This window comes from Cinclus cinclus, chromosome 2, assembly GCF_963662255.1.
Source record: "Cinclus cinclus chromosome 2, bCinCin1.1, whole genome shotgun sequence".
Lineage (NCBI taxonomy): Eukaryota > Metazoa > Chordata > Aves > Passeriformes > Cinclidae > Cinclus > Cinclus cinclus.
Window position 1 is genome coordinate 102929758 of NC_085047.1, and position 24107 is coordinate 102953864.

Consider the following 24107-nt stretch of genomic DNA (forward strand, 5'->3'; position numbering starts at 1 on the left):
CTGTTTCTGCCTTTGCAGAATTTCTGGAGGCTTACAAATTATCCAGTTTATTTGTAAATAAATTAAAAAATTGTTTTAGACAGGCAGGATAAAGCCTTGTGTGAACAGGGGGCCACAGTTGTGCCCACCTCTGATCCCAGGTGTGAATTTGAGGAAATCACAGTATCCTTGCCCTGTATCCATTACCAAACAGACCTCTCCATGTTCTCTGATGCCTTTCTTTTGGTACACTTTGCAAAACCTCTGGTGACATTGCTCACAAATTCTCTGTCACAATTACTGCAATTTTTTTGTAGACTATGCAACCTTTGAAAATCTTCCATACTTTCCAGGTTGCAAGGTTAAAAAACTTCCAAGTTATATGAGCTGTCAAAACATGGGCCTATTGCTTTTGGAGTGCTTCTGCCTATGTTATGTTTCAAATGTTTACAAAATGCATATATTATCCAACATGCCCATATTTTCAGTGTCCAGAGCAATGCAGGCATTGCAAATGCCATGTAGCAGCCTCCTGTTAAGTGGTACTTTAGAGTGACTGGAATCCGACAGGGTATTAAAATACAATATCCTTGCACTGCAGTCTCATATGTTATATCAGGTCTATAAGCACCAGCTGAACATGAATTTTTCCTTTGTCTCCATGTTTATCTTCCTTGACATGCTGCAATGGCAGGACACTTGCTCTTTAACAAACCCTTTCTGGTTGGCAAAACACATGCAGGGTGCTGTGAAGGTAGTTCAGTTAGTGATGAACAAGTAATGACTTCTGTAACATTTGAGAACAAATGATTACGCAAAGCACCCTTTAAGATTTTTGAAAGTTTATTCATAGTAGAAATTTCAATTTCTTTTGAAGACTACAAAACCTGCCATTAGACAGGAAAACAAGCAATGATAACTTTCCAAAACTGTTCATAGTTACATCTGGAACAGTTTTAATTACACATTAATAGCATGATTGGAACATCTCTTAGATCAGACTCTGAATAAAACAATCATTTAAAGTATTCAGTACAATTAATTATTTTTTAAACTAGCATTTCAGTTCTAGGACAGCAGTGCCAAGCATCTAACAGATGCTATTGTAATAGTCTAGAACAAGGTACAATACCACTGATTTCCTGGAACAGTACCCTAGACTCACTTACATGCCATGCTGAGAAAACTAGTATAAAGTATGATTGTATAGAATCGTAGAAAAATATTTTATCTGTGATTTTGTAATTTTTTAAAAATTGCTTAAGTAGACTTCCCCCTCAAATAGGTTGCAAAATAATTACATCCCTCATAAGTACACCTTCCCTTTGATTAGGTCAAGAGTATCAAGATAAAGCTAATCATTTACATCATTTTCATATGTGAAAATTCATCTATTAACCACTGCTGCTTAGTAAGGGCCAGTACACTTTGAATCCTTTCCTTCCAATAATAGAAAAGCACAGCTTCAGTTGGTAACACCACATTTACAAAAGGAAAACACACACACACACACACACACACAAATCCCAGACATGTAAATCTATTTTCTTATGAGCTTGTCTCTTCAGAAAAAAAAAAGTTTTAAATATTTTTTTGAAAAACTCCTTTTGAGTTTCATTCAGTGTTATAGTGATTATGAACAGAGCACTTTGCCCTTACTGGACACAGATGGCCTTTAACAGGTATTGCAACTACACTCTTCCCTCTGTTCCCTCATGCTCTTAAGCACACTAAATGGTAATGACACACTAAAAGAATTAAAAACAAACCACGGTCAACACAGAAAATTCACCTGTATCTGTATTCTCTTTTTTTTTTTTAAATCCTCTATGACTCTCTGAGTCACTTGTTTTGCAGACCAAGCAGCAGTCCAGCAATGATGAACACAGTGTGTCATATACTCACATTCTAACAGAAAGGTACTGAGACTCAGAGAAGCATTATGTGGATTTCTTTATAGGTCATAAAATCTGCAGCTATAAAAACATTAAAAAAAAGGCAAAAGTCAGTAACATAGATATAAACCAGGAAGTAACATACATAAACCATGCCTGGCCTGTAAAAGACACCTCCCTGATTAGGCAGGCCTTTTATACCTTGGTTTAGAAAGTAATTTAAAAATATAGTGGATCTAGACTTCAACACATTCAGCTTAGGCTGTGCTAAATTTTCCCATTTTGCTACAGTTTAAAATGTTCATCCTCTGCTGATATATATACATGACTTAATAGCAATATCTGTAAAGTCTAGACTAAATCAATGGCTCACTTGAGAGCATAGATATGTAAAATGCAGGAGTTAAACTTTGCTTCACTATTTGGCTAATGATCAGTGAGCTTGAGGACCACAAAATAGGGCTACAATAAAACTACTGAAAGTATTTTTATATTATTTTAATGTGGATATTGCCAATAGTGAGGCAGCTTAACACTTCCTTTTTGATCTGTTCTTTGCCAGGTACCTATATAGACACAATGAACAGAGTAGGAACTCCTTCCTGAAGTGAAATGTTATTAGTGACACACCGGCAAGTACTGCCATCCTTTTATTTCAACAGCATTTAAATAATTTGGTTAACTATATATGACAATCTTCTATTTAACACCTTAAAAGCTGCCAAAAGGTACAGTTTGTAGATTTTGAGAAGCCTTACTTAAAACTGCTCAGAGAGCTGAAAAATATATTTTTTGAGAGGTAAGGTTTTACTAAATTCCTCTGTAACTGCTGACAAAAAAATTCAAGATGGCCTTTTTCTGCCTTTACTTAAAATGTTTCTTGAAGGAAGAGTAGATGCATCTGTACAGCTAAAGGGAACTTCAATGCTAGAGCACCAAGTAAGGGAAAAATAGTTTGCTTGGGAAGAGCTATGTTTTCAAATTTCTGAGAGCTAGGCTAATTTAAGAATCCTTGTTTATAAAACCAATTTCTTCACAATTATATCACGGATTAAATACTTAGCAATTTTTTAAGGGCAATAAAAGTGAGATCCTTTGCAAATTTAGCAATGAAAGCTTCCCCAAGGAGCTCAGAAATTCTGGCAGAAGAAACACTCCCATTCAGAGAAAATCCGTGGTGTCATAAAGATGATTCTTCCTTTCAACAAACCACTGATGATTTCAGGAAAATAAGCCAATTAATCACCATAAAAGAAATTTAATACCACTAAGCCAAGAAAATACCATCTTATAAAAACCACAAAATTGTATTTTTCACCAACAGTTATTCACCCAGATCCATATTTTATTAAAGCTGGAATTCCCAACCCTCATTGTCGTATCTGGAAGGATTTTACATAGCCTATAATTTTGGCAGAATGGAACACTCACTGTATTCAAACACATTCCAGTGCCCCTTCTTATTTGGGCAACTTCATCTTTTCAAGACCAGCCATCAAGATGGGCCTTTAATTACTTTAGACACCAAGAGGCCAAAAGTTCATATCAGTAACCAAGAGAGGCAAAAGTTTATATCAGTATTTAAAGTGAGTCTTCCACCCTCCTTACCAACTCACTTCTACCTGCAGAAAAGTGAGAATGTTCGCTCTGAATGGCTTTATCTTACCCGACTGGCATGACACTATTTTCATGGTAAATTAAAATGACCCTTTTCAAACCAAACAGATCCTTATGATTTGCCTCATTTTGCTTTTGAAGTCAAAGTTAGCAGAAAGTAATTGACAGAACATTAGATCCATCAGTTTTGCAACCGCAATGAATGCGGTTAAAACCTACTCTTTACAGGCTGCTGCTTATTAGCAACCAGTATGTTTTGCTTTATCTTCAAATGTTGCCTTTCTTCTATAATGCCAACATTCATTCACTGAACAATTCCTTTGCAGCTTAAACAAAAGTCATAGAATACAGATAAAATATTAACAATGGATTATAAGAATAAATCATATAGAAATGTCCTCTATCAGAAAATATTTAGCAATAATTCCTGAGTCCAGAGATGAGATGGGAGAGACTAGAAGAGTGGGGAGGGGTAACAAAGACGGTGAAATATGGAACAAATTATCTTTTCTCTGGCTTATATTACCTATAGGATATATAGTATGGTGAGAGGTTCACTGTTTAAATTTCATAACATGACATGTGGCATCAAAAACACAGAAATGTAGAAAAGACACAGGCAAGGAAAACTATCCATAATATTACATTCAATAGCTGTTTAACAGTCAGACTTCTTTCAGAGCTGTCCAACAATACTGATTAATCCAGGTGAACTGTTTAATCAGATTTACTTGTCATAATGATTAATAATATCTAAGTAAAACAAGGCATGTATACATTAAAGAAAACAGCACAGAAATGTACTGCTTGTGAACTGTTTACAAAAACATACAAAATGTTGGATGGCACAATGTATAGTGCTAATATAAACAGATTTTTTAAGCTAAGTGCTTAACATAAACTGTCCATCTCGACCTGTAACAAAGAATATTTTAGGGGACAAAAAAAATATTCCTTATAAAAATAATGCTATGTGGTGCAGAGTGCTTTATTCAGTGTATTTTTGACAGAGGTGGCATTTGCAATTCTTCTGGTTATTCAGTCGTGAACATGATCACTTTCTTTGTTTCCACTTGTCACTCCATTTGCAGCTCCAGTATGATCAGTAACTTGCCATGAACAGTTTAAAGCGAGAGTAGATGAAAGCAGTAGCAGCAGCAGGAGCAGCAGCATTATAGGTACCAGCTGGGACAGAGTGTGCTTGCAGGTATCTGTCAGGTATGTGCTACCTGTCGCCATGATTTGTGCTATCATCTTATGCCATGGTACCAAGTGTCTGCTTGAGGTCATTTCACAGGGCTGTTGAGGTAATTTTTTTTATACCTCTCCTCTGAGCAAGAGTAGAACGGCCAACTGGCTCCAAAACTGGTGACTGATTACGATTCAAAGCAGAGTAAGTGGCTGCCATCGCACCCTGTGGGGTAGAGGGGAAAAGAACAGTATGTTGTGACTGATGCACACGCTATAGCAGTGCTAAATGCTAGAAACTCTGAACAAGTTACAAGTGTCAGTCTATTTTCATCTACAAAACAGAAACATACTACTGCATTACTCAAGTCCTAGCAGTGTTAGGAGCGAGTGTTTTTTAGGGTAATAGATAGTTTCACATTGCTTTAAGAGTCAAACCCAGAAGGTATAAGCTAGGTTGCCAAATTAAGTTCTGTCACTATGTTGTGTGAAAGAGTTGGGGGATGAAATCCCATTGGTAGACTGTGTCTGCTTATCACTTACATAACCATTTCATTTTCCGTAAAATACTTAAAAATCACCCACATCGTTCAGCAAATAACATTTATTTTAAAAAAGTTTAGAAAGTTGTGAGCTGTGCGATCAGAACTCCCCCACTTCCCACTTGTGTTCTTGGATGCTAGAAATTTCCAATAGCTGACTCAGAGAGTGTTAATCATATTCTTCAGATCCCTTTTATTCCACAGAAGAGATTCTTGAAAGTAGGACTGAAAACAAGGTTGAATACAAAGAAGTAGAATTCAATTATTTTTGATTTTCCTCTGCTTGTTCAAAGTGAAGAAGTTCCAGGTTCTTTCAGACAGAGTGCAGAAAGAGGATACCATAATAATTAACACTGCCCTTTTGACTTCTCTTCAGCTTTTACTGTGATCACAAAGTATTCTGTTTTCCTTCAAACACTGGCAAGTATCCTCCTCTAAAACTGTAAAGTCCACAGATGATTTTTCAGCTCGCCTATAGTCACCTGCCATTTTTCACTGAGATTATTTATGTTGGTTTCTGAAAGCACTTATGCCTTCCAGTGTAAGTCCAACACATTTCAAGCACAAGAAAATTATTCTTTCAAATATATTAGATTTATCACCATATGCGGTTTCACATTAAGACCTATTACATATTACAAGTTCATTTTATGGCTTAGTGCAACATCCAGTCGTAAGAACTATTTCACAATATTTAGAGGAGACACATGCTACCTCCTAACTTAAAAACAAAACCCCTTTTGTTTACATTGATTTTGGCTAAACAGCAAGGTGAAAAAAATATCTACTTACTTTCACTAAATGGGGAGCATCCTGCCTGTTCAGCTGGTATTGAGGCAACTGGTCACAGTGAACTATCCATGGGTGACTGAGAACTTGGGCTGCAGTCAGTCTTTGATGAGGGTCAACATGAAGCATTTTTGAAACAAGGTCCTGTCAACAAAGGTCAATGGAAATAACAGCAGAACGTCAACTTAGAAAAAGATTAATAGTTCAAAACTATAAAAGAAGATTCTAGAGGTATAAAAATATGTTCATAATGTCAGTTTTAAATAAATGAAAAATCTCCCAGCAATGCTAACAGCATATATTTTAATTATGTGACTTAAGAGATATTTGGTAAAACAAAAGGAAGGTATCCAGTTAAATGCAGAAAACTTTAGCATTTTAAGCATCCATATAGAAGGGGCATAAAGGATATTGCACAGTGAGGTTCAGAGTATTTGCTGTCAAAAATAGAGTTCTCAAAAATGCAATGTTTCATTGGTTTTCATTATAATGATTTAGACTACCTGTATGGTTTTTGAATGTCATGCTTCCACATGAAGTTTTATGAAAACACTTCTCACTGTGGATAATTGTGTGTATAAAAAGTGATAAAACACACTATTTCTAAGGACAGATGTTAGCTACTACAGTGTAACGCACACCTCTTCTTTCCTCCTACATGCTAAGTGACTGCTGAAACATGAACAGATCAACAACAGGGGGATTAGATCAGTATTTTAATAAAAGAATGTGTGGAACTTACTCAATCTATGATATAACACGTACATTATAACCAACATGTTACATTGCAATCCCTCCCTGATCTCCTAAGAGACAAAGCAAATATACTTGCCTTAGCTGTGTCTGAAACAGTGTTCCAATAACCACCACTGAGGGAGAACTTTCCACTTCCTATTCGGGCCAAAATCTCCTCTGGGGTGTCATCAGGACCATTTGCAAAAGGAGTGTAGCTATTTAACCAAACAAATTCAATGTTAGTAAACTTCCACAACCTGGGCCTCAGTAAATATTGTAACTCTGATTACAATTTCAACATAATTATAGGCAATAAATAGTGAAACAGTTATAAAAAGAATTCATTCTTAACATGTGAAAATACATGGCACTAACTCTAGATCTGCTCTTATTGTATGTATTCCCTCTATTTGATCTGAAAAGCAGATTTTTCCGATTGTAGTTCAAATACTGGTCATTCCTGAATTACAGAAAGTATTCCTTAAGCTTTCATATTCTAGTGAAGTACCAAACCAGTCCATTCTGTTGAAAATCTGCCTGAGAAGGAATAAATGCTGGTTTAATGCCAGAGGAAGAAAGGTGCACCAGTTTTCCTTGCTTGACTATACATACTCCTGCTGCTATCAGAATGCCCCCAACCAAAGAAAAGACATACACTTAAAACCAAATACATTTCCTGCTTATTTATTTTAAAATACAAAAATCTTTGTTAACTCTTAACCAAAGTGGCAATATGAATAACTTAGCATAAAAAGATAGTTGCTATTGCATCTGCTAAATAGATTTTATTTTAAACATCTGGTACTATAGTTGAAGTCCTTATTTTTCATCCAGTTAATTTCTGTTGAAATTTACAAATTTACAAAATGCCTTTCTATTGCATTTATTATATTCTAACTGCATCACTTCTAACATTTCAGTGATTGCATCTTGTACACAAACATGCTTTAATACATTGCAATTATATTTGCAACATATGTTTCCTTCAACAAATATGCTGTTTAATCTAGCTTTTAATTTTCACATGAAACAATAAATTCTTGGTGCAAAATCACCTTTAAGCAGAACTTAAAAACCTAAAACAGATGTTAGAAGCAAAGAATTTTGCACATCAGTCCCTGCAAACTTAGATTTTACTAAAGGCAAAGCATAATCTCAACCCCAAAGTTGAGATCAATTAGTGCTTTGATAGAGACATCTGCAACAGTGAGCCTACATTTATTACTTTTGTAATAAATTTGTTTGTATTGGTTTGGTATTCTACAATAAAGCAAACAATCACCCTTACCCAGTGAGCATGGTATAAAGTAGAACACCAAGGCTCCATATGTCACATGCAGCATCATAACCTTGCCTCTTTAAAACCTGAGGGAGACAAATATTTTTTCTGAAAAATAATGCTTAAAAATGCTTTTTAAATGCTTTTTTCACGCTATAAAAATGGTAAAATTTCAAATTTTTACTGTTTACAGAGTGATTCTACTTGTTAAACAAGAACAAAAGAAAAAATCTATCTAGCAAAAATATCCCAGTAAAATACATCAAGGCATATAAACAATCCTGGGCTTTACCTCTGGTGCAACAAAATTTGCTGTGTAACAAGGAGTCATCAGAAGACCATTTTCTGCTCGCAGCTGTTTTGCAAAGCCAAAGTCACAAATCCTAATTGATTCTGGATTACCAGATTCATCAACATAAAGAATATTGCTTGGCTTCAGGTCTCTGTGAACAACCTAAAAAAAGAGAAACCATTAAATACAATCAGCTAAGCACATAAAAAAATTTTTTTAGTATAATTAGCAATTCTGCTACTTAATTTTAAGTTTCCTATCAGTGTGCTCACTTTCCAGAGTTCCAGCTTCCACCATCAGCTGCAGTGTTTTGCTGCTCTGTGGTGTCTAGAGCACAATAACTCTAACTGGGAAACTCTAAAACCCCCACCAGACATCCCCACCCCCATAATTTATTTGTACAGACAGTTCCAGATGTCTTCTGATGGTTGAATCATGTATTTCCTTTTTAACATGCATAACTACCAGGCTCTTTAAATCAGAACCTTTGGCTACTAATATCTTTTGGAGTCAGGGGCTGATGTACCACCTTGCTATGTAACCCCAGACTAGTTACTGCTGGAGTAACTGTATTCCATTCTCTTCAGACAGTCTGAATTCATCTCAGAAAAACACCTAGAAGCCTGATTAAGAAGGAACTTTAATAATAAAAAAAACCCAAAGTATTGAAGTATTTTCCCAGTATAAAAAAAGCCTGTGCTGGTTGCTAAGTGGCTGCTTTTGCTCAAGATGTAAAATGCTTGACAATACTGGAGAAGCTGCCAAAGTAATGGCAGAATTTGAATCTAAGTTATAACGAGCCTTAACAAAACCTGGAATGTGCAAGGCCAGTCTTTGAAATCAGATGACCTGCTATATTTTCTTCACAAGACAAAGTTAGCCTACAGCCTCTAGAGACTCTGCTCTCAGTAAAGAAGAGGGCATACAGCACTGTAAGGCAGCAGAGTGGATCTAAATGTCCTCCTTTAAATATTGAAGTAGAACATGAGGGCCTTTATCTTCCTTGTTATCATACATGTTTCATTAATATTAAACACAGCTTCTCATTATTAAATTTAAATGGAAGAGATTGTGAAATATTTCATAAAAGTAATCACATTAGAACAAGAAGATACTCCCAGACTTCTGCAAATAAGTGATGTCCAGAAATCAGAAGCTCAACACACTCATCCAAACCTAGCAGAGCTTCAGGAAACCAATATGAGACGATGAAGAGCGCAGAGGGATGTGCACATTGCAAAGCCATTTAACACATTAAGTCTATTTAGTAGAGACTTTTCCAGCATGCAAATCCTGTGTGATTCTCAGATTTAACAAACCAAGTACTTAAAATTATGGAAATAAGCACCTTGTAAGCTGAAATATACAAATAGTTTTAAAGAATTTGACTTGGAACAGTAGGTGTTAAGGGAACATCCTGGCTTTAGATGTCAGTGTATAAGAGAACCAGTTCCTGACTGCCCTTGTTTTTGCCTTTTACCCTAATAATGAGTGAAACAACCTTTATTGCTCCAAGAAGCAAATAAAAACCCCAGTTTTATTCTTGTTGATGTTTTATTTTCTTTTTTTTTAAGAGATTCTAAAAGGGGTAGAAAGGAAGAAGTGAGCAATGGAAGCAGCACAGATCTGGGGATTTGGCAGTTTCTAGAACAGTCTGCTTGAGTTGTATGCTTTTTTTACAAGAAGGAGAAGCAATGCTCAAGTAGGAGGAAGAGTAAGTGTAGCAGTCCAGTTCAAATTAAAACACTACTTCCCAAGCAATCAAAATGTTTATGTCAAAGAATAAGTGAAGCACCTTCCTATGTTAAGCAGTGTTCCCAAAGGTAAATTTTGACAATGTTTAAAAATATAATGCTTCTTAAAAATTGCCAGATTGTTTTTAGATTATGTTGGCATTTTGTATAGAGGTAACATTTTATTTTAGAGCAACAGAAGAGAGCAAAATAACCTGCAGTAACTTTCAGTTCTTTATTTCTTAGCATTGTGCTTTTGACCAGCAGTCTCAATTACCTACCAGCATTCACAAGTTTGCTGCTCCAAGATGAAATGACACTTCTTATTTATCTGTTTTATGATGTCTCTTGTGCCAATCCTCAATCACTGTATGTGGGCCCTGCTTTTAGAATGCTCTGGGTGACTGTTGGAAGCACTGCTTACCCTGAGGATTTAATTCCTTGCTTAGCTAGTTTCTCAGTTCAAAAGTATCTTACGAATGTCCGTGAGGAAACTGTTCCTGGGAAAGGTTGTGGAGACTGCACACAGATGCAGAGACTGTCAAACCAGATATTACCTAATACCATATTCAAATAGGCTCCTCCAGTGTCTAAAGGAGTTTCAACAGGAAAATCCACGGAAGACACGAGGGACTCTTCCAGAAAAGAATTAGACTATTGAAGTGCTCACTATTTGCATATATGGCCAGCTTTCCTGTGGAGATGTACTTAATATAAGACTTGAAAATTTCCAAAAGCAAACCTTCCAAAGTGCACATGGTCTAATAAAAGTTAAAATGCCAATATTTACGGATATCTACAATAAAGAAAACATAACCTCTAAAATCCCTTACTAGATGCAAGGTCACTGGGCCTCTTCCAGCCACATGTGACAAGAATGAACCAAGTTATGATTTGTTATTCTATTATCTGTATTTCCATACTGAAGGTATCAAGGTTTGATCACAATTTCCATGGGTGCTGATGGCCAAGGACTATAATCTGTGCACACAGGCTCAAATGAAAACACACACATGAGCAAGTGACTGAAGTAATCACAGAATGAGATACCAGGTAACTCTGATCATAAGTTTTCTGAAATAACAGCTTCCAGACACAACAGTTCGTATTGAATTGCTATTTGCTACTTAAAATTCTTTGAGTATATGTTCCAAAGCCTCTTTTCTTGGGTAACAACATCATGTATTAGCAGCTTGACTTCTTCCTTGCACCCTTATTTTCTGCTTTTTCTCCATCCGCTTTTTCTTGTTTACTTAAAAATGCAACATAACTTGTCTTTCTTGCCATGCAATTATCACACTGTCCTTCTCTATATTTGATCTACTTCCTCTGTCTCCAAATTAATTTCCCAAAGTGCTAATTTTCTGTCACCTACAAGTTCCTGACCCTATGTCACAGGAGTTACAAGTCATAAACCATGTTCTTCAAAACTAAGTTGTCAAAGGAATTACAAGTATGACAGGTGGAAAATAAATTATCAGGGTATATCACAGGATGAGATTGAAATTACATTAGGTCTCATGGCTATGCAATAACACTGGTCCTAGCACTTCTTCCTGGACTTTCTTCCCCTCCTATCTTCTCTCTCAGTAATTATCTGCATCTTCCACTGAATTGCTGACAGACTGCATGAAGAATGAGAGAAACAGTTGCATCATCTCAGTTATCTGAACATGTACAGAGCTGATAAGGGAAGTTTTGATTTCAACATAAATTCCTGCTGCAATGTAATTGTTTACCTAAAACCACTTAATTACCAAAGAAGAATGTATCAAGATACAAATTTATCTTCTACAAGAGAAGATTAACAATAGCTATAAACATTTTGTCTGAGTTGAAAACTTACCCCTTGTGCATGGAGATATTCAACCGTTTTTGTTATTGTAAACAGAACAGCACTAGCTTCTCGTTCTGAGAAAAATTTTTGCCGAAGAATTTTGTCCAGCAATTCTCCTCCTTTCATAAGTTCTGTTACTACATACACATATTTTCCATCATCATACACCTGCAAAAAGTACATAAAAATTTAAACTTCAAAATATTTATTCTCTGCTGTCTTCCTGTGAAACACACAGAGATAGTGCAGTTATGTCCACAAGCTGTTTTCTTCAATGGTTTTCCCTGTATTTCACAACCCCCACACTATCCAAATGTTGTCATCTTCAGAGGTGAACATAAAACCTTTACAAAAAGGCAAAAACGTACCAAAATAACATAGAAATACTGGCATGAAAGTGTTTAAAGATAAAAGGGGGTAAATAGCAGGTAGTTTCCCCCCACACAGTTTCACTAAAACAGAGTGAACTAGATGTGAGAAATTAAGTAGTAAAAATGGAAACTAGTCTAATTAAGGCAAAACCAGAGCTAATTCAAGCAGCAATTATCGCACCAAATTAAAAATATAAATTGAGATCATTCCAACAGTCAGACAAAAAAAAAGGGGGAAAAAAAAAAAATAAATCAAGATTTACCTCAGATGGCCCCTGTGAACTGTAAATACAAAGTTGCTATGATAAAAATCAAAAACTTATACATTATTCTGCACATAAAGTCTATATCAAAGTCTAAAAGTATTCAAATATGTATATTTTATCTGTTACTTCTAATTACAGAAGATTGCTTAATTTTTGCATAGCTTTTATCATCCAAGGAAGCATTTGAGAATTCTTTACATTCTCACCAGAGGGCACTACAGACTGAGTGATACTAAAGCACATTTTAAGGTACATAGACTTCAGCATTTCATTTCAGTTGCACTTTGACAGAACCATGGAATGGTTTAGGTTGAAAGAGCCCTTCAATATCATCGAGTCCCAACCTTCCTCCATAGACAGGGGCATGTTTCACTAGATCAGGTTGCTCAAAACCCCATCCAGCCTGGCTTGGGAGTTCCAACTTCATCAAGAAACAATTCCTGCTTTAGTGAAACCACTTACAGACTGTTGCCTTGAACAATTTCACCTACTTTTATGGTGAGGTTGCAAATTTTTTTTCAGAAAAATGTGTGAAATAAAAAAATAACTTGTGTTTAAGTAGAAACAATTATCAAAATTAGAGTAAAATAAATTTAGGAATAGATATCAGCTAAGTAACAGAAAAGAATAAAACCCAGGTCTTCATCTCAGTTTCCTGGTCTTAAACTACCTGGGAAAAATATACTAATAAAGTTCTAAGTATCAAAACTTTTGTTCTCCCAATGACACTTTTAGCACCATTATTTGTATCAGATTTATTCTCTCACCAAATAATAATTAAAAAAAGAATGTTAAAGAATTCCATGGGCCTTACAAACTTATGATCTTAAGGAGATGAAGACATGATGGGTTTCTGTGTTGTCATTTAACAGGAATTTCTCCCTCAAGAAATATAGAAGACTGAGCATCTGAATACGTTTGTATTAAGACTTTAAATATTACACATTATTCAAAAGCAGAACCATCTAATTCTAGATAGTAAACTGGGTACTTTTTTCTGTTAGGCATGCTTCCTCTAATCCTGGTATAACATGAGGAGATCATAATATTTAATTTGATGTGACAGAGCATACACAACTCAGGATTACAGAATTCCAGCAAAATTTGCATTTGGTTACTATTTTATCTTCTGGTCTTGTCTGTCAGCCAAAAATCCCCACAGATAACTCACCCCAAACAAACCATTCCCTTTGCACCAATTCCTCTAATGGTATAACCAGCCTAAGTTGTTTTTGAATAAATACTGATGACTTTTTCTTTGCAGGTGCACATTGTCATGCTAAGATCATAAATGTGACACTACTTTTTAAAATTAACTCTGAGCACAAGCCACAGGTGACTCAGTATGTTTTTTTCTACAAGGTAAAGTGGAAGAAACTATAGTGAGAAACAGATGTAGGTATATGAGCCAAATATAATGCAATGAAGAAAGAAATCAAGGTTTTTGCCAAGGGAAGTAAGATTTTACAGACATATGAGGTATTTTGAAATCATAAATAAGCACTTGGACAGGGAGACTGGATATCTTATATTCAGGTTTCTAAAATGCTTCTGAAAAGATTCTTCAGTCAATGCTTTAAATAACTCAAACCAGGAAAAAAGTTCTGTTACAGAACAGAAACTATTACATAAAAAGGGTAAACTACTTATAATGGTCTGGCACAGGAAGTTCCTAGGTAATGTTTTGCTGGAAGCTGTGTGCTTCCTCCCTTCTTACACTGTTTCCTAGGCATCCACTAAGGGCCTCTGTCAGAGGCAGGATACTGGATAAGAAGGACATCTGATTTAGCACAATATAGCTCCTTTTGTTTATATACTGTGTAACTGAAAAAGACCACTGATAACAATCAGAAGGAAAGCCCCCAGAGAACTCTGCACTGCAGAAAGAATTTGATCTCTTGAATATCCATTGTTTCAATTCAAACACCTTCAGAGTTAAATTACATAAAAAGGCTGAACAAGAATGAAAACTTACATCTTAAGCAAAATTCAAATATTACTGCATTTCTTCTTGAAACAGAAGAAAAGAAATAAATTATTTCTTGCAGAATAATGATTTCCAAAGCAGGCACTTAAATGCTGAAGTATTTTATTTTGGCACTTCAGATTAGAAACATCTAAGTTGAGCAAATCAACGAGTTTTATTTTTAACACAGTACATGGTGCTCTAGAGTTTGAGACCTGAAGGCAAAATACTCCTTATCTTCTCTGAAAGCTGTAATAGCACACCACTATAATGTGGGACATGCAAGCAATCTGCCCCATGGGTCTGTATTAGGACAAGAAAAACTTAATGCCAAATTCTTATAGATTTATACAAGATTCTTTCTTACACTGGACATCCTTCCATAATTTCTGCTTGGGGACCTGATCTGAAGCAGAAGTGAGTGAAAATTATAGCCTTTCTCCCTCTGTGGGCTTAAGGGCTTTTTTTGGTAGTCTCCTGTTTGTGTATTGCTGTTGCTGTACATAAAAGATGGTTCCTGCTGAAAGATGACTGACTATGATAAAAGATTAATTACAAAGTGAAATAATACAGCATATATTGCTGATGTTTAAGACTGCCTGGATTTCTATTCTCAATGTAAAATAATCATCATGCCGAAGTTGTGGTAAGCACTCACATTCTCATGTCTGTCTTCCTGTTTAATTAACAAACTCTGTCATGAATTAAAGTAACACATGAGCACATGCAGCACTAAAAGCACCACGAATGCTGATGCAGGTTCTGTTCAGCACAGCTTTCAAGTAACTTTACTGCTCAACCACATGAAGCAGAACAGAAAATGGGACTGTAAATGTGGGATCTTGCTTACAATAAGATAAGCTCCCTGGTGGGCTCCCCTGAATATCTACCTTATTTTCTCTGTCCAAGAAAGGGCCAAACAGTATGCTATCAATAAAGTGAAGACAGATTATAGTAGACCAACTTCATGCAGAGTTCTCTGGTGCTCATCTCCGCGGTATTTATGAGCTGTTGTTTTAATGACTTCAAAATGTCTGAATCTCCTTTCAGCTGAGCTCAGCTTCCTGGAGATGGTTTGCTGTTTTGCCTGAGGTTTGGTTTGGGGGACCAGAATATTTCCCTGTAGTCTAAGAAAGTCAGTAAGCATATGCCTTTTTAATTTTTAATCCTCTTTAATGAATAACCAAAGAGACAATGATGATTTTATTTATCAGTTAGATCATCAGAATATACTGTTCACTATGAAAACCCTCTACACCTCCCAGCTTATGTTATTCCTTGCTTTTTAAGCACAAAGTATTTTCATGGTCAGAGAAAATAATACAAGGAAAAAATACCTAGATAATGTTCATACAAAGGCCAGATAAAGGTACTGGGTAAAGAAGAGTGAGAACCATGGACATGGAAAAGATTTTGTCTGCTACTGAGTAATACTTGCTACTGTCAATGAAAATTACTTTGGCTACTGTGCTAACAGTGAGTCCTTTGTTATATAATAATGTGCATTAAAATTGATTTTGAATAACGTAGGCAAAATCAGATTCAAAGTTAACAAAGCAATCAAAAAACTTCCTTGTTTCTTTAAAAATACAGCCAACATTAAATAAATTATTCTTGTGCTTGGATTTATGAAGGATGAATTATTTGACTCCTTAGAATAACACTGGTACCACAATATCAGCGTCTTTAAAACACAGACATACCAGTAAAAAACTAGATGCGATTGAATAAATTGCACTGGGACATTGTTTTATTTTTAAAGGCTGAAAAACATACAGCTTGTCATCTCTCAAATTAGAAAGTGATTCACAATTATACTACACTAAAGGATGTCTTTAAAACACTACTTACATCTTTCAGGGTAATAATATTTGGATGCTGTCCATAGCGCAGCAGGATTTCAATCTCTTCTGTTGGATCTCTTTTACTCTTGTCAATAATCTGTAAGAGCATGTACAGACATAGGCATAATTCTTTTTGTGACTCTCATGTAATGCTTTGCTATGCTTATTAGCACCAGCAGTTAAGCAGTATTTATTGTTGCAAAAGGCATGGATTATAACCAAACCCAAGTTTGTCAAATTGGAAAAGCAACGCACAGCAAAAAATGTTGGGAAAAATGAAAGAATCTCTTTTGAAAATAATTTTGGAGGATAAGTGATCTGATCTCTTTGGCTGTGATAAATAATGCAAGGCTTTTTGGTAGATAAGACTTCAGTGACCCAATATTTAATAAAATAGGAAGTTCCTAAATTAACACAAGATACTGTTTGGATGATGCTAATGAACTGATTTTCACAATGCTAATCTCAAACAAATATTTGCAGCAAAAGAAAGCAGAAGAGAAAAAGAACAAAAAAATTAGAAAAAGTAAAAGTTCTCAGTTAATTCAAACATGCATTCATTATGAAAGTCCATTTGAATCTCTGGCTCTAAAGTTCACCTTGTTCAAACAAGCAAAATATTGTTTTGCCCTACTTAAATGCATTCTTATTCTTCTCACTGTTTTCCTCTCCTGAACAGCAGAATTTCCTGTAGTATCTTTTCCATTATTGTGTAATCACTTCATCCTTATGCCCATACTGCTACCCATTCCCTGCTAACAGACCAGACACTGATCATCTTTATTCTTTTTTTTCAAGATTCCTTGAGGAAAAAAATGCCTAACAGAGGGAATAGAAAAGTGAGTGAATCTTCACAGCAAATGTTATAGCTGAGGGAATTATCAGCTGTTCCAGGACTTTCTTGCAGTTTCAAGAAATTACTTCAAATTGAAAGCACAGAAGTCAAATCTGTTCCTGGCCAGAACCAGAATAAAAATAAGTATTTAACTTATTTAACTGCCAAATTGAAACTGGAAGCTTTCCAGGAGGCAATCTACATACTTAATTATGTAAAATACAAAGATGAATTAAGTAGTAAGCTGTTCAACAATTAAAAAAGAGAACAGCCTCATAGTATAGGATTTAAAGACTGCTTTTCCCCCCCACTTATAAAGTCTGCTAATCCATACTCTTGCTCTCATAGTTACCATTTGGTCCCAGGCTATTACACAGAAAACCTTATAAGCATGGCTCTGGGAAATCTACTGATTTCAACTGAGAATTTAATGCCTTCAAAGAAGCGCTAGAAAGCCCTATAGAATACCATAAAAACAATATTAAAAACCTTGCTGTAAACCAGAAAGACAAAACAGAGTTAATGTTTATTCTGGAAGTTATACCAGACTGAAGACTGTTATGAACCCCTCAGCCATTTGAGAATTTATGAATTTACTTTTACAGTTGCATATAAAAATAAAAACTAATCTTAATCTCTATGTTTCTCTGTGGCAAATAGAAATGCCCAATGCTAAAATCTGAAAAGTGTGGTTTATAACAAAGTAATTACCTTCACAGCATATTCCATGTTTGAAGCTTTGTGAACACATCTCTTGCAGACAGAATAAGAGCCAACTCCAATATCTTCCTTTACTTCATATCCATCAGTGAACTGAATGCTGTTCCTGTGCAACTGCTACCAAAATAACATTATCAATTGATGAATATTTTTAAATATTTAACTGATTTTTTATTAAAATAACTTTTTAAAAATTCCTATTGATTTGCTTAAAATTTTAAACTGATGACTCTACTAGGACAAAGTGGTCTAAATCTTCACTGCCTTCTGTTAAAAATTAGTATAAGATAGATCATACATTAGATGTATTATAAATAATGTACACTGTATTTTAGAAATGGATGACAATTTTTCTGATTGCTGCTTTACTAATTTAAAGATATAAACTCCAAAGAAAATTTGAAGACTTAAAGACAAAATAGTGATAGAACAATGGTAAAGAAGCATCACTTTTTATTATCTGAATAGACAGAATGCCAGCTGGAAAATTCAGACATACTGAATAGAATCAGATTGGCTGGAATTGCATGGAACAGCAGTGAAAAAATCCTTTCACAGAAATAAAAAGCTGAAAGGAGGACAAGTGCTCACTCTTGTAAGGGAAGGAAATGGTGTTCTAGTGTATGGAGTTTGTGCAAAGGATGCAAAGCATTTGCAGGAAACCATCTGGGTATCCTGCAGCACAGAAAAGAGGAAATAGGAGTGAGGAAGTTGTTGAGGGGCACAGAGGAAAGGCAGCAGAGAAACAGACCTTCACAAGAGAAGGAAGCCATATACAAAGAGCAATAATGCCATCTACAAAACTGTGTGGGAATCAAACAGCACAGAGACCCTTGCAGAAACTCTAGGAAGATACCAGGATCAGGAATAATTCTGATACATATATCACATCACAAAGCTTTTTGAGAATAAAAAAGGATCTAAAGTTATATTTAAAAAAATGTTATTACACATGAAACAGTAATGTGTAGAGAAAAGCATGTTGCAACAATTCTAGACATGAGAGTGTTAAAGAAATACAAGGGCTATTCACATTCTGTATAAATTATGGGTCTTTTAAAATTTCCTCAGACATTTGCAAAATACTGCAATGAAAAATACAGTGCAGTGAAAAATACATATAAACCAAATCATATAGGACATTTTTATTCATACCTATACATTAAGAAGTTTTCAACACAATTTAGATCATGAGTTGATTTCCATGACTCAGTAATTAGAATTACTAAAAGAAGAGAGAAGCAGTACAAATACATTTTCTGCAGAGGTATCCTCTTCCAGGTGACAACCTCACAATTATTAATACAGGAGACTCTACTGGAGTCATTCAAATACATCAAGGAAGCTAAAGCTTGAGTGTACACTGTAACACTGACTTGTATGATGCACTGAGATCAGTCACAAAATAGCACAGATTAGCAAATTAACTTCAAGTGGCTTGGGAGGGACATAGTATGTCCCGAGTCATGGATTCCAAGATGAACAGCAGTCGAGAACATCCAGATACAATTCCTAGTCATACTCTAGTGCCTCTTACTACCGCATTGCAGGAGTCAACTGACATTTTCATGTACGGGGGAAAAAAACAATTAATCAATATATCTGTTATTCCACTCCACCTTATGGCTTGACATTAAAGAGGTCATACAGTACAGATGGTAGAATGTTCTCATTTAAGGTTGAAGCCTATTTGGACCTGTAGCTGCTCAGTAATTAAACAGGTTCTGTACCGTCAGAGATTTTGTTTGGATAAAATAATGTGATTTTTTTCTTATATAAAAGGTAACAGTGATTTTTGTCATGAGACCTCTTTCTGTGACAAGGAAACAATCAATCCACCAAGAGACAGCGCTGATTTTTTTTTTAATTAGATGTACTCACCTGAACAATTGAATGCACTCCAACTGTCTGCATTGCTTGGCTTTCATCATCCGATGCAATAGCTACAAAACTAAATCCCCGAAAAAGTTGATGTGCATTAGCACTGGGTGGAATACCGGGCGAATCTGAAAAATACATCATCTACTTACAAGCAGAATCTTTAACATGCAGATATGAGACTAAGTACTGAAATTTTGGTAGCACCTTGAGTTTGTAAAGACAACAATTTGCATCAAATTTTGAATTAAAAAAAAATTAAATTCAAATTTTGCTTTTGAATATGTAAATTCTCTCATTCGTATCTCTTTACCTTTTGGAGTTTTTGCTGTAAACTCAGGGTCAAAATAAAATGTATCTTCAGGTCTGCTAGTTGCAGGTTTAAAAGGAGGATGGATTTCTCTCCGGTACAATTTCTGAATAGAAGGGACACATTGTAAATGGAAAAGTTAAATGATACCATAGAAGCTTAACCAAGAAATTTACTGGACTGATTTTCAATTAGATACTTACATTCCAATCTATTTTGGAAAAGAATGCATGCCTCTTAATTTCTTCTACTCCATCTGGACCTGCTCCTTTTATAAGGAAGAAAAATGTCTATGAATTATTTTCTTCTTGGTGAAAGGAATGGAGAGCAAAATTATATTTCTTACTCCTTCTGTATTAATTTTAGATGTAGGACTAGCAGAAAAGATAATACTTTAGTGATCACTGGAAAGGCAAACTACATTCTTACTTTAAAGCCTATTTTACACAGGAAACAAAATTTTAGTCAGCTTAGTGATCACTGATATTATAAATATTATGATCAAAATTAAAATATTCTGCTAAAAACTTTACCTAATCTGTTTGCTGGGTTTCTTTTGAAAAGCATTCGCAGGAGACTCTGTGCTTCAAGACTCAAGAACTGGGGCATTCCAAGTTTGGCCCTAGAGAATAAAAATAATTAACAGTATACAAACATATCTAGGTAAGAATTAACTCTGCATTCCCCCTGTCCTTTGCCATTCAACAAGTCCATAATAAATCAAGTAGCATCACTGAGAAATTGCCTTCAGACATCAGACACAGAGTAAAAGTGCTGTCAGTCATGTAAAACATGTTTGGGTTTTTAATTTTTTTAAAAATAGTATAGTATTTTCAGTAATGACTCAGAAACTGAAGTAGAGGAAAAGATGGAAAAACATGTAGAGAAGAATAGCTAGAGGATAGCAGTTTATAAAGCTGTAAGTTTTCATAATACACTTTGATCCACTTATAGGTCCAGTTACCAGCAAATTACATGAAACAAAGCATTTGGATAGTTATATAACAGAAGGACTAAGAAAAGTACCACACTATGACACACACTAAGATGATCAGGAAACAAACTACAACACAGAAATTGAATTAAGGTAGGACAGACCTTGCAGGATTAGCTGGCAAAAAACCCCAACAAAACAACACAAAACTCCTCTTTTCCTTTTTCTCCCCTCCCTAATCTACTTGAAATAATACTTTTACAACTTGCCAGTCTTGAATTTTTTGATTTAAATTTCTGTACTTTAACTTTGTTCTGTAATCATTGTCATATTTTTCCCTCTCCATTTAACATTGAACCTCTGTTCTATCACTTTTACTAGGGCTTACTTTTTCTTGTAACTATGATAATGATAAAGGAAGCATATAATGCCCTCCTTTCCATCACTAATTCAACTGTAGCTTGTATTTTTCTGTAACAGTCCATGACACAAGCTCTGTGTTTCAATCAGAACGTGATTTGTCTTGCATTCCAGGTATTTGTAGATATTCACCTCTGTGTCACTTGAGTAAGTGCATACACATTGCCACTGATTCACAATCCATTACTTTAAAACTACAACTTACTAAATTTTCCATTTGTTTCAGCATTAAAAAAAGCTAGGGCAGGGAGGAGGAAAATCTGAAGAACTTTGGCTTCTTTGGGCTCTTCAATAACATACTACAGACAGATCAAGGCCACCAGTGGAGAGAAGGAATGGGCAGTGGGCCATCCAATTTTTCCTGACTGGCATGCACTACCACCTTTCAAAAAATCCTGTATCAGGCACATGACAGAGGGGAAAGAAAGGCAATTGCCAGGACCTCAGAGTTACTGTATTATGCAACTACATGAGTGACAGCATTTTTTTTCTGACATTCCTGATGAACAATGACATAATTTTATATGAAGGCATATCTCTTAAGTAAAGGAGAAAGATGTTTAAAATTTAACTTTGTTGCTGCAACCTATGATTTCTTCAAACTGCAGTTTCCCAGTTTTTGGTAAAACACACAAGAATAAACAAAAATTTGTCTTGATAATGTTGAAAGAAATAAAGAACCACAAAAACCACTTTGTTGTAAGGAGAACGTATTTTCTGTGGATTTTTAGAAGGTAAGAAAAGCAATACATCATAAATATACACTATGAAAACTGGAATTCATATGCACACCTGTCCATTTTAAAGTTTCATGAAAAATTTAAGGAAAAAGATACTAGGTATGTGGAAAATAAAAAGAAAACATAGACCAGAAAAAAGTGTGAACTTAGCAGAAAACACTTTAAAATATCTTCTGGTTTTCAGCTGCTTATATGACCAAAAGAAAAACACTTTTATGCAAGATAATACTCAAAGCATACGAAACATTAAAAGAGGGTAAAATGTCTTTACATCATAGCACACTTTCTGTGCAGCTATTTGAAACCATTAACAATTGCAAAGACTGGAAGGTAAAAAAAGAAAGAAGTTGGAAAGGGCATTAGGAGATACATTCTGAAATGAAATCTGAAAGTAGTTACAGAATCATATGAACCTATAATTGCCTAGGTTGGAAAAGACCTTTAAGATTATCAAGTCCAACCATTAAACCAGCACCACCCAGTCCACCACTAAACTATACCCCTATGTGCCATATCTTTTTAAAAAACCTCCAGGATGGCTGAGTTTTTTTTATAAAAACCTCAGCCACTTCCCTGGGCAGCCTGTTCCAATGCTTTACAACCCTTTCAATGAAGAAATTTTTCCTAATACCCAATCTAAACCTCCCATAGTGAAACTTGAGGTAATTTTCGCTCATCCTGTTGCTTCTTATTATGGAGAAGAGACTGACCCCCACCTGGCTACAGCCTCCTTTCAGGTAGTTGTAGAGTGATAAGGTCTCCCCTAAACATTCTCCAGAATAAACAAACCCAGATCCCTCAGCTGTTCTTCACAGAATCTGTGCTCCAGACCCTTCACTGGCTCCATTGCTCATCTCTGGACTCACTCCAGCACCTCAATATCCTCATAGTGAGAAGCCCAAAAGTGGCCACAGGATTTGAGGTGCAGCATCACCAGTGCTGAGTACAGGGGGACAATCACTGCCGTGGTCCTGCTGCCACACTATTGCTGACACAGGCCAGGATGCCACTGACTTCTTGGTCACCTGGGAGTACACTGGCTCTTTTGTTCAACCACTGTTGGACCAACACTCCCTGGTGCTTTTCTGCCAGGCAACTTTTCAGCCACTCTTCCCTAAGCCTGGCACGTTCCCTTAGGTTGCTGTGACCCAAGTGTATGACCCCGCACCCGGCCCTACTGAACCTCATCCCATTGATTCAGCCTGTCGAGATCTCTCTGCAGAGTTTTCCTACCCCCATCAGATCCATATTTCCTCTTATCCAGGTTTTGGTGGGCACCTGCAAACTGACAGTTAAATCCCCTTGTCCAGGTTGTTGATAAAGATGTTAAAACAGGCCTGGCCCCTCAGGAACACCACTTATGACTGGCCATCAGCTGGATTTCACTCCACTGAGCACCGCTCTCTGGGCTATGAATGACTATGAACATCAATCACCTAGAGAAATGCAAGGATATTCTACATGGCAGCTGAATACAGAAGATATTTATAGCAACAGTGAAAAGACTGTTGAGGAACAGAGCAAAATCACATGCAGGCAAAGAGAAGAGAAAGGTGTGACTCATGAGACACAGATAGAAAAAAATGCATGGCTCCTGAAACAAGTGAGAGTGCAGCAGAACTATCTCAGATGAGCTTCTTGTAAATAGGAGGTGGTCAGAAGTTTATGCTTGCTGTGAATAGACAGAACTTTTTAGTTAAAAGACATTGAATAATCACAACATTAAGATTTGATCTGGCATGGTGCTGAAGCAGTAGAAGAAACTAGCATCCACAAATATATTTGCAAATAAGATGAAGAAAAAAAAAGGGCAAAGAATAGCGTAATATATAAGCATTATGAAAAAAAAGCCAAGAAAATAACGAGCGTGTTTTCAAGTGGTTTTCACATTCTAATTACTTAGGAAAAAGATGAAAGAGTTCCATATATTTATCTTT

The 24107-nt window shown here is 35.7% G+C and overlaps 1 protein-coding gene across 2 annotated transcripts in view; it reads right to left on the minus strand.

Moving 5' to 3' along the window:
* Positions 1 to 883: 883 nt before the first annotated feature.
* The window catches only part of RPS6KA3 (ribosomal protein S6 kinase A3), a 74369-nt gene continuing 51145 nt past the window's right edge, over positions 884 to 24107 (minus strand). Inside the window, exons 11-22 of one of the 2 annotated variants that reach the window (XM_062488065.1) lie at positions 20610 to 20698; positions 20280 to 20344; positions 20080 to 20182; positions 19770 to 19894; positions 17880 to 18002; positions 16341 to 16430; positions 11896 to 12054; positions 8317 to 8478; positions 8034 to 8110; positions 6843 to 6960; positions 6014 to 6154; positions 884 to 4905 (exon numbers count right to left, since the gene is read on the minus strand). In XM_062488065.1, coding sequence (XP_062344049.1) covers positions 4783 to 4905; positions 6014 to 6154; positions 6843 to 6960; positions 8034 to 8110; positions 8317 to 8478; positions 11896 to 12054; positions 16341 to 16430; positions 17880 to 18002; positions 19770 to 19894; positions 20080 to 20182; positions 20280 to 20344; positions 20610 to 20698 — 1375 coding nt within the window. In that variant the 3' untranslated portion in view covers positions 884 to 4782. Of the gene's footprint in view, positions 4906 to 6013; positions 6155 to 6842; positions 6961 to 8033; positions 8111 to 8316; positions 8479 to 11895; positions 12055 to 16340; positions 16431 to 17879; positions 18006 to 19769; positions 19895 to 20079; positions 20183 to 20279; positions 20345 to 20609; positions 20699 to 24107 lie in introns of both variants that reach the window. The other variant, XM_062488064.1, reaches the window with a different exon arrangement.